At 36.2% G+C, this 11,037-nt stretch overlaps 2 protein-coding genes across 3 annotated transcripts; one reads left to right on the top strand and one right to left on the bottom strand.

Annotated features, from left to right (window-relative positions):
* Positions 1-658: 658 nt before the first annotated feature.
* Positions 659-2,384, top strand: LOC137723657 (F-box protein FBW2-like). Of its 2 annotated transcripts, XM_068462857.1 has the most exons (4): positions 715-792; positions 886-920; positions 1,047-1,405; positions 1,638-2,384. In XM_068462857.1, the coding sequence occupies exons 3-4, from the start codon at positions 1,047-1,049 to the stop codon at positions 2,179-2,181; spliced, it is 903 nt and encodes a 300-aa protein (XP_068318958.1). In that variant the 5' UTR covers positions 715-792; positions 886-920; the 3' UTR covers positions 2,182-2,384. The 2 variants fall into 2 exon arrangements, with proteins under 2 accessions (XP_068318957.1, XP_068318958.1); XM_068462856.1 differs by lacking the exon at positions 886-920 and having other exon boundaries at positions 659-792.
* A 1,955-nt stretch (positions 2,385-4,339) lies between these two features.
* Positions 4,340-9,598, bottom strand: LOC137722985 (ER lumen protein-retaining receptor-like). Its single transcript, XM_068462127.1, has 6 exons — positions 9,367-9,598; positions 5,488-5,753; positions 5,159-5,274; positions 4,894-4,967; positions 4,742-4,805; positions 4,340-4,659 (listed from the first exon to the last, which is right to left on the bottom strand). Exons 1-6 carry the CDS (start codon positions 9,455-9,457, stop codon positions 4,623-4,625), a joined length of 648 nt encoding a protein of 215 aa, XP_068318228.1. The 5' UTR covers positions 9,458-9,598; the 3' UTR covers positions 4,340-4,622.
* Between the last annotated feature and the right edge of the window lie 1,439 nt (positions 9,599-11,037).

Raw genomic sequence — 11,037 nt, 5'->3', positions numbered from 1 at the left:
AAGGAATGTAGCCGTTAGATCTCACACGCTTCACACGAGTCTAGAGCTAACAAATCCCATCTGAGCGGCACATGTTTTCACTTAAACTTCTAATAGAAAAGACAGATCGCACAATACAAGCTATTAAGATGTTTTAATCTCAGTCACACATTGTGACTGAGTGTTCTAGATATAACTAAGAACAACACTTCAACTTTTACAGAAAACTTGAAATCCAAGTAAACTTCAATCCTGCAACAAGCTTAATCTCCAACATCTGCCTCTTCCCAATTCAGTCTGCGAAAAAGCAGAAAAACTGAAATAAAAGCATCAGTTTAGCTGCTTTTGAATTTTAGTATGAATTCAACTTTTTCTCACCAATTCAGTTTGAGGCTTTTAGCAAAAGCAGAAAAGCTGAAATAAAAAAGCATTTTAAAGTGTGAATTCAACTTTTTCTCACCAATGCAATTTGCGCAAAAGCTGAAATGAAAGCAGCATTGTAATTGCTTTTGAATTTTAGTGTTAATTTAACTTTTTTCCCACCAATTCAGTTCGAGCAAAGCAGAAAAGTAAAGTAAAAGCAGCATTGCTGCTTTAGAATTTTACTGTGAATTCAACTTTTCCCCACCATAGTCTTATCAAACACCTCAAGCATTGAAAACATAAAATAAAAAAAAAGGCAGAAGTCGCCCAAATAATCTTTCTTTCACAGAACGACTTTCTCAGATTTCCTACAACGCGACATCACAGCGAGCTTACTCTTTCTCTCTGGGAACGACCTCCTCTGCGCTACTTTCGAAATTGAAGGCTAAGGTAATTAAGATGGGTTGATTTAGTGTTTGAATTTAAATTGTGGGAATTAACGAGCATTCATTTGTTTTCTTATATAATATGTCTTCAAACTAGCACACTTTCTCTCATATAATCCCTCGAGTTGAAAGGTGATTCTTTTCTCAATTTACACCGTTTATTAATTTTCTTAAACTTTTTAAATAAATAAATAAAAATTAGTCGATTGATAACTCTTGATATATGTTTACATTATATCTGGATTTCTATTAATGTAGATGGAAGATGAACGAAGATGGGAGGACTTAAAGATGGACTGCTTGGTGAAAGTAATTGAAAAAGTTGGAGTGGAGTCGCTGCTGTTGGATGTCCCTTTTGTGTGCAAGTCGTGGCACAAAGCAACCCTAAATCCTTCATGCTGGAAAAATCTTGTTTTTCCTGAATTTGAACCCGAACCTTTTGAGTTCGATCCATATCCCTTTTACGATAGATTTCTTACTGAATATCGGGTCGGTGAGGATCGCTTCTCTGTCAATGATTTTATAAAGCTTGTAGTCAATCGTAGCCGCGGAAGTGCTGTTTCTGTCAAGCTACCTGGTTGCTGCACAGCTGAAGCGTTTGAGCATGTTGCTAATGTGTAAGTCGTTTCTTCTTGTCTTTTTTTTTATGTCTTCTGGTATACCTTGAACTATTGTTATTTTCTATCTGGGACCTGCAACATCCATTGCGTCTAATTACAAAAATGACACACCCTCTAGAAAAATAGTATAGTTCTACATATAATGGTAGGGCTCGCCTCTCTGTTAGAGAATGTTTCACTCTTCAATTTCTTCGACATGGATTGCTTATATACTATTACATTTTTGCAGGTGTCCTGACCTTGTGATTCTGGGTTTACCCAGATTTCTGCTGTATGGTAGCATAAATGTAGAATTAATTGGAAAGTTCAAATGCTTGGCGATACTGTCTTTGGGCTGCTGCCACGAATTGGAGAAAATACTTGCCGTGGTTAGCGTCCACTGCAAGTTTCTTCTTCATTTAATCTTGTCGAATGCCAACGTTGGAAAAGATGAGGCAACGGCGATTGTCAACTTGATGCCTAATATCAAGCGGCTTACCCTGCATCGGGCAAACATTGATAGGGACAGTCTCGTCGTTTTACTGCAGGGCTGCAAAGATCTTGATTATTTGGATGCCAGAGATTGTATTGGGTTTAAAGAGGACGACGAGGAGATATCTCGGCTAGCTTCCAACATTAAGATGTTTATGTGCGAAGGATCGAAGGAGCGACTTTCTTTTTCTGTGGAAGATATGCTTTCGGCAATGGAGAACATTGATTTCTCTAAATTCGCTGGAATGTTTGCTGAGGTTGATGGTGATGAAGAAGAGGTTGACGAGGAGGTTAATGAGTGAAGGAAGTTCAACACCAAACATCTGATGATGTTCAAAAATATCGCACGGTAAATTATATAATTTGTTTTAAAAGTGCATGCTTAGCATGTGTAGTTTGTAAAATTATTATCGTCCAAAATCCCTATTTCGTTTAGGGGACTGTAACTTGTGTTCGTACTTACGAAGATATCGCATGTTTGACCTATATTTCCAATTCATTCCATTTAGACACACAATTAATAAAACTAAGAGCATTCCAATCCTGCTGAACAAACGTTTAGCTAAAAAGATAAAGGTTAGTCGAATGATAGACGTTCCCTCCCTGACTCTCACAAAGTTGGGAGCTGTGTTGACTTGGGTCCCACGGCTCTCTAGAAAAGCTCTACTTCATTGGGGCTCTCTTTCTTTCCTTTAGATTTAGGAGTTCCTAAATGACTTTTCACCTTAGGAGGTGTATAGAGAGCGTGATTGGTGTTCATTTTTCACTAGCGGACAAATCCGCAATTGACGAATACATATGAGTTTCATGCACTATTATTATGACCATATTATTAAGAGAATGTGTTAGCAAGTATGTCATTTTTTTTGTGTCTGAATAATATCATTTTTACAATATATAACATGTATGTATGGAATTTTTTGACTTATTATCTCTTTTTTTTTTTTATTACTCTAACAGTAAAAATTACAATGCACAAAATATAAACTGAAAAAAAGAATTGAAGAGACGAACACACCTTCACTGCTCAGGTATTCGATTGTTAGTCTGATTGTGATTTCCATAAAAGATTAGGAAAACAAAATTGAAAGTAGTAAGTTACCCAACTCGCAAGGAACTTAACGGCTAGTATTTCCAATTCCAACTCCAACTCCAATTCCCAGCCGGATTTGGAAATAGCCATTTAAACCTATATATCTACACACCAAACCATCACAATCCTTCTCTCTGAACAATTTTCATCACAACCCTAATTTGCTCAAATCGATCGCGTGCCCCTCTCTCTCTCACACAATACAGAATGAAGAAAATCGGGTCGAAACGCAAGCTACAAGACGAGGGACTTTCACAGAGTGGAAAGCGCAGACTTATGGTCCCAAAAAGTTCCAATACTCCTGAGGAGATGGAGGGGGAGTTGAAAGAAAAGAGACAAAATATGCGACTGGAAAACAAAGAGATTGACGATAAGTCACGTTTTCTGTGCGCAAAAGTTGAAGAAATATTTAATGGTGATGTAGACAAGTACGTCGAATTCCTGGAGCAACTGCACCAATATTCCCAGAAAGTTGTAGACCTGACCGAGTTTCTAAACATTGTCGATGACTCGGTTCGTGCCGACGAACCTCTCATGAACGAGCTCGAAAGTCTCTTGGAGCGCTGCCAGGAGGCCCAGAAGGAGTGGCCGAGCTGTTCCAGGCCGAGCAAACGTCTGAAAATTTGAGGATCATTGAATTTATTTATTTATTTTTTTTGGTAGTTACTTCCACAAACCGAGCACAATAGCGTTTTCGGATACATATAACCGACCCCACTTACCACAAACAATACTTGGATTCTTACATGTAAGAAATCATGCCTTATTAAACGATGACATGCTATCATTACTGCTTATACAGAACCATTCATTCTTTAATCATCATCATCTCTAAATTTCACTCATTTAGGAGACTGCTTAATGATTCACGTGAATTAAACCAATTAATTATTTATTGGACCAAATTCAAACATTGTCTTTCTTGTATTTCAAATACACCTAACTTTTGAGAAAATGGCTATATGTTGAACACAACATGTCATGTGACAACATTTCACGTACGTTACTTGTGAGAAATGATTTTCACCTCCGTCTTTATCCCCTTAATACTCCCCTTGTTTTCAGCCAGAGATTGAACAAATCCACGGTGAATCAAAGGAAAGAAACAAGCAATGGAGTGCTAGAGGAGAAAAAGGGAGCGTGAAAGTCGTTTCTCTTAAAACTTTATACACACGGATTGCCATAAAGTAAACAAGATGTAGGCATGATTAAAAAATTAGGAAAACTAATGAAAAAAACTTGAAAACTTGAAGTTTTAACGATAAGGACAAAATAAAAGATAAAATGAATAGTATCAGTATTGACTTTTTAGTGTAAAAATATGATTTTTCGTTAAAGTGAACAATATCAGTAACTTTTCGTTAAAGTTCCCTAAAAAATTTTGCAGTATGACATTTTCATCTTAAAATACTATCCATACAAACTGTTTGGTGGAGAGTGTAAGTGATGTGCTACAAACTGAGTAATATAGTTTTACAAGTCCAATCCCCGCTTAATGACAACGTTGAATATTTGTCGTGGATCAACAAATACTACCACAGATTCAAAGGGGAAAAAAAAAATTAAAGGAAATGTGAAGCTTCTACAAAATACCACTGATTCAAGTATCCTCTTGCAAACTTTGACAGGCAGTAGACATGTAAGACCCTTTCAAGCTGGTAGCTCGAGCTTTACGCTGTTCTTCCAGCTGCAGAATAATAAAAGGAACTCAGCGTTTTGTACAATTATACCATATGCTACTGATATTAAAAAACTGGCTAAGCTTATACCTCTGGAAGTAATAGTAGAAGAAATCAGCATAGAGCAAAGTCTGGATAATCCCTGCAATCCAAGCTGCAGGAACAGAAAAACGGCATCATTGAGAAGTGCACATTTAGCACAGACAAAAGAAGATACAACAAGAGAGAGAGAGAGATCGTACTTATCCAGTGGACATAGTGTTCCTCAGTAAAGTAGCGATAAATCCAGTTCAATATGTATAATGCTCGATATGCTCTGTAATAAGAGATTCAAATTACGGTCACATACAGCATAAATATGATGCTGGAAAACATGATGAGCATGAGAACACAACAAAGCGTTGTGATATAAGAAAAACGGATAATGTATCAAATACAATCTAATATATAGGGGAACCACAGTTTATTTTTCTGAAGTACCACATGCAAGTCAAAAGTAGTTACTACCCAAGAAGGAAAACATATTGCCCTGTTAAGTTGTCAATGTTTCTTGTCCTTTGCAACAGCACCAGTTGAGGAAGTATGGCAACTGCTTCCAAATATATGGAAAATGTCCACATCACCTGCTCAATCAATTTAGTAAAAGCACACAAGAATGTGAGCAATGTGAAAAGAACGGTATTTGCTCTGTCATAATCTCAATTGATACTTCTACTGTAAACCTGAATGTGGTCAAACAGTTCGACTAGAACATGAACATCGAAGCCACAAAACATAGAAGATAAAAGGATATCATCAAATTATCCAATAAGAATAAAATGGAATTAAATAGTTACCTCTTTAAAAGTGAACTTCTCATTTATAACCAGGGCCAAAACAAGACAAGGGAGCAGAAGGAATAAATGGCGGAATGTGTCTTGGTCCTTATCATATGATCTCCGAACAACCCTGTGGCGCCTTATGTACCAAACAATTGAGAAAGAGCTACCCAAAAATATCAACTTCATCACAGTATTATAAAACGAGACGTAGGTAATAAAAATATCCAAATAGCGGGTTGCAAAGACAAGAGCATAGAGTTCTTGAGTCTTCAAGGAAACACCTGCGTAGAACAAGCGAAGTAGAACTTAAGAGACAATACAAGTTTTAAGCAGGCATTACATACTAGATTAGGAGTGAAAAGAATAGGACATTACAATTAATTATTATCTACTCGACAATCAATTTAGCATATCATGTACTGGATGCAGTCAAATGTTTCAACCTATTCTAAAGAAATTATTTTCCAATTTGGTGGACTTTTAGGATCACGTGATAATTTGCATATACTACTTTAATTCATGCGCCTCCGTATACATCCAAGAACCCCACATATAGGTATACCATTGTCCTTGGTCCTTTCTCCTTAATGAATCGGCCAAGCACCCCTCATACACATATCTCTACGCCATCATCCCAGTCTGATTGTTCAAACTCCTTGTATGAATTTAATAAAATCTTTCACTTACAAACTCATACAGAACCCTAATTGTGAAGAAGCTCTTTATAATCTTGCAACTTGTGTGTCCTTTCAGACTAAATAATATTGTCCACATGACTACAAACATCAACCACAAGACCTCTTCCTTGATATGCCTAGTCAGTTGCACTGCAGAATTTCTAAATCTTTTATTTTTGCATCAAAAGTTCACTTCGAAGCACCAAGGGGAAGCTACCCATGTGTGAAAAAAGTAAACAAGAAAAGCAAAGAAAATGAAAGTAAGACCATAAGACACTTAAGATACAAGGGCATAAGAATCTATAAACCATCTCTAGCGGCATTGTTTGATAGCTCTGGGGACACATTTTTCCCTATCTCAGTTCTATTTGGTGCTTCCAAGACCAACTGTGCCTTACTTGAGGATGACATGGCATATTTTTGAAAAGAAGAAGCCAACGGGTTTAGAGGATCAGTACCGGCTTGCATGAACAAAAGGGAAATAGAAGTATTTTGAAGGGGTAGGACATTCTTTGATGGAGATGAAAGCTTAATCTTTGATGTGCCTGTTTGAAAGCTCCCCTTTACTTGGGTAACTCCAATGATTCTGTCAGCAAACTCTTAACTCTTTAACCTACCCAAATGAAAAAAGAGAGTCCTGAATCCGTTTATTACCATGGGATGAGTGTCTTCAAAGAACAACGTTTTAACTAGTAGTTATGACTCTATAAACCTACCCCTTTACCCATATTGGGATCGTATTACCAATAACACATAGAAGACCATCTACCGGTGCATTAGTATCCTTTCCCTCCTCGGAAACATACAGCAACCAATCAAACTAGCATCAATAGAGGTAAAGGGGAAATTGACAAACACATCTGCCTCATCAATACATCTCACCATCACCTCCATTAAATTCAGAGGTGACATTTAACTACCCCGGAAACACCACAACCCAGCTATCTTTTACCAAAAAGGAGGCCACGACATTTCCAAATAATCCTTACAACCGAAGTACATAAGCAACAAGTAATGTAATCTTAGATCTTACACACAACAAATAATCCTATATGAAACTGTCATACCGCAATCATTTCTACACTCGTATCTTCAACCTAAACCTTCAAAACCTCCAATTCCAAAACACTATTTAATTACTAAGAGAGAGAGTAAATCCAATTTTGCGAAAACATTAAACCCTAGTGTTTAGCTTAAACTAATAGACTCTATAATGGATTTTTTAATGAATTTTTTAAAGTGATAGATTTCAAAGGATTTTAATAGACTCTATAATCCTATATGGATTTTGGCGGATTTATATGGATTTCTATCATAGATTTCTATGTATTTATATGGATTTCTTTCATGGATTTCTATGCACTTCTTTCATAGATTTCTCATTTGAATTGAGATATAGTTTTGTGTTCATGTGGGTTCATTTCAACCGAGTGAGGGCTTAACTTGAATGATACAGCCTTGGTCCATTAATATTTAGTTCATCAGTGAGGAGAGGAGCTTGTTTTGTGAGATTAACCATACCCATATGAAGCATTTTGGTTTGGGTGCAGTTAGGACAATTAGGATCAGAAAAGAACAGACCATAAGAATATGTCAGAGAAAAAATGGCTGATGAAAACATTGGAGAAAATGATAATAGAGAAAAAATTTATTGGCTCAAAATTACTTCAAAATATACGTTTCATGACAACAAATTTTCTTTGCACGATTTAAAATTTTTCATTAGTTGGGCAGGATTGACAGGAAACCTATGACACTGCATAATCTTCCATTAGTTGGTCCACGAGCACAAGGACTATTGCAGCTTCATCCATCGACATAACTGCACCATTCCACCAAGTAAAACGTATGTTATCTGGGAAGAAAGGTGAGAGTATGAACACGAAGATGGGGATTTTGATTAATACAAAATTTTCTATTAAAGACAATAGACAACCAAATCACATTCCACAAGGATCTGTCTCTTCTTTTAGATGAAATATATCTAATAGCAAAAAAGCAAGGAAAACAAGTTCAAATTCACTATGATTTGGTCAGTTATAATTTGCAAATGCAAGGACCGGGAAGTTGAGATTGCTCCAGTGGAAACACCAGCAAGCTGCTGGTGTAAATCACAGAAAGCTAACAATTGACTGACTATTTTCTAAGTTTTTATTTTGTGTATTCAATATAATTTCAATTGCTTAGTCACCTCCCCGAATTTCTCAATCTTCACATGTATATGTCACTGTCTAGATTTATCCTTGATGTCACATTTATAAAATTCAAAATTGTATTCTCTAGATTATTTACAGCTTAGTAAGAGATGTTTGAACGGTAAAAATGCTTATTAAGATAACTCTTAGTTTGCTGGTGTCAGATAACAATAGCATTTGCCTAGTAAAACCATTACAATTAGTCTTCCTCTTGGTTATATAGTCCTTTATGCTCCTGTTTTATCTTGCACAAAGATCATTTCCTGAATTTACATTCTTGGAAGTAATTTATTTGATCAAAACTTTGTTTGTGAATAAAAGACACCTTAATTTTTGTGAAAAAAAAACCTCTGATGTGAAAGAATATGGAGGGCACGGCGAATGGCAGCCATGGCTGCTATGCATAGCATAGAAAGGAAAGGAAAAAGTAGGGCGTGGTGAAAGAGAGAAGTCAAGTTGTGAGAAAGCTTGAATAGAAATCCTAGGGGTGGAGATGAGATTCTTTATAGCCTTTGTTATGCATAAAATTCACTCTCAAATCCTACAAAATCTCTCGCTTATAGGAATCCTTCAAAATCTATGACATTTTGAATACCAACAGATTTGTATGCACACTTTTAAAATGTTAATTGAATACACCTAGATTTGGATGTATTCTTTTAAATCCTGTCAAATCCTACCTCGACTACACCATGATTTCAAAGTCTTTTAAAATCCTTCTTTAAAATCTTAATTGACTACACTCTGATTTCAAATTCGTTTAAAATCCTTCAAAATCTTAGTTTGACTGCACCCCTAAATCTCATAATGGTTAGCTTAAACTAAGTAAATTCATCCTCCAGAAATCTAGAAAACTCAGCCATGTAACCCAAAACAGCGAAAACAAAACGAAAATGCTTCAAATTTTTCCTTTTATTCCGCCATTTCTCAGCAACCAAACAAAACCCAGAAAATGAAATCACAAAAGACGACTAATTGGGAGCTAAATTCACAGAAATTGAAAAGAGGAAGAGGAAGCTAACCAGAACAGGATTTGATAGTGTGGATCTTGAGAAGCAAAACCAGAACGCTGGCCAAATGGGTCATATCCCCTGCTAATCTGAATATATTCATCTTCTCTCTTCGATGGAGGAAACTTGAAAGTGTGGGGGTGTTTGGATCAACTGGATAATATTTTTATCCGATGCGTTTCCAGATCTCTCCTCCTATTTGATCCACCTCCCACAAAGAATGGGTTGCTTCTTCGACTATATTATTGATTTCGATGCTTTCCTAATTTGCGCTTTCCTGGATTTTAGGACAGCAAGAAGCTAGATAGATGAGCAAATAGTAACTGTTAGGAAATTACCAAAAGTAAAAAGGAAAAAAAAAGAAGGACAACCTATGGATTTGTCCAGTATCTCTCATACTATTGGAAGGGAAACGATAAGGCCAACTCTAATTGAGAGGGCTAAAGCTTAACGGGTGCGTATGTTGCACCGAATTATTTTGAATTATACTAGTTTTATAGACTAAGCTGGATTGATTTAGACTAAATTAAACTGGATTGACTTAATGAAGTATTTGGTGCAAAATCGGACTAAGAAGCATAATAAGGACAAAAAGGAAAAAATGGTTTTTGTTAACAAAACTTTCTCCTCAATTTTCTAATGCAAAAAAATTGAACCCAACATCAAAAATTTCTGCAGAATCCAACTATACCTAGCAACCAAATTTTATATTCTCTCATAATCGGGATTTGAACCCTCAAATTTTACATTCTCTATACCCAAAAACAAAACTTTCCGATAAATCAATGAAACCCAAAAGCCCAGCCGAAAAACCTTGGAATTTTTCAATTGGGAACTCAACTTTCTGTTGAATTACCACTCATATAAATTAGAAGAACCCAGATAAAAGTCACATTGATTTTTTGAACTTTCAAACTCATCTTTCCATTGATGTTCAATCTTTCCTGATTTTCCAAAGGGAACTTTAACGAAAAGTTCCCGGTACTGTTCATTTTAACGAAAAACCACATTTTTACACTAAAAAATCAATCATGGTACTATTCATTTTACCCTTTATTTTGTCATTATTGTTAAAACTTAAAGTTTTCAAACCCTTTTCATTTTTCCAAATTACCCCTTCATTCCTCTCTTTCCCCCTCCCCCCATCAAATTGTCAAATATTCCCCAAAAACTCAACCCTTTTTTCGTTTTCCCCAATTTTACTTTTAATAAGGAAAACTAATGAAAATGCTTGAAAACTTTGAGTTTTAACGATAATAACAAAATAAAGGGTAAAGTGAATAGTACTAGAATTGACTTTTTAGTTTAAAAATGTGATTTTTCGTTAAAGTGAACAGTACCGGGAGCTTTTCGTTAAAGTTCTCATTTTAATATCCAACCCAACTTGCAAATTTCTTAGGCAGCAGGAAGCCAAACATCCGTTTTCTAGAAAAGAGAGAAAAAGCATTGAAATTTCCACAGAGCTCAAAGACTTGTCGCTTATTTGAGTTCTTCAAATTCAATGCGATTTTTCAACTGGGGACTTGAAATTCAACCTAGAAGTGGGCGTCCGCCATGGCCAACCTCTTTATCCGCTTCTCGGCTCGCAATGTCGACAGGTTCTTCACCGACACGCCGATTTTGGCCGTAATGTCCACCTTCGGTAGTGAGCTGCAATTCCCGACTTAGGCCACAAAAGAGCAA

The sequence above is a fragment of the Pyrus communis genome, chromosome 17 (assembly GCF_963583255.1).
Source record: "Pyrus communis chromosome 17, drPyrComm1.1, whole genome shotgun sequence".
Classification (NCBI taxonomy): Eukaryota; Viridiplantae; Streptophyta; class Magnoliopsida; order Rosales; family Rosaceae; genus Pyrus; species Pyrus communis.
Note: the sequence above shows the minus strand (reverse complement) of the source record. Positions and strands in the feature narration are given on the sequence as shown.

What these genes read in the sequence shown, in the direction of transcription:
- LOC137722985 (XM_068462127.1), bottom strand. Translation starts at nt 9,457, where the DNA reads ATGAATATATTCAGATTAGCAGGGGATATGACCCATTTGGCCAGCGTT. An exon ending in AGAAGTTCACTTTTAAAGAG is followed by an intron (nt 5,275 to 5,487) that starts GTAACTATTTAA and finishes TTGATTGAGCAG; the next exon opens with GTGATGTGGACATTTTCCAT. An exon ending in ACACTATGTCCACTGGATAA is followed by an intron (nt 4,806 to 4,893) that starts GTACGATCTCTC and finishes CTGTTCCTGCAG; the next exon opens with CTTGGATTGCAGGGATTATC.
- LOC137723657 (XM_068462856.1), top strand. Translation starts at nt 1,047, where the DNA reads ATGGAAGATGAACGAAGATGGGAGGACTTAAAGATGGACTGCTTGGTG. An exon ending in TTTGAGCATGTTGCTAATGT is followed by an intron (nt 1,406 to 1,637) that starts GTAAGTCGTTTC and finishes ACATTTTTGCAG; the next exon opens with GTGTCCTGACCTTGTGATTC.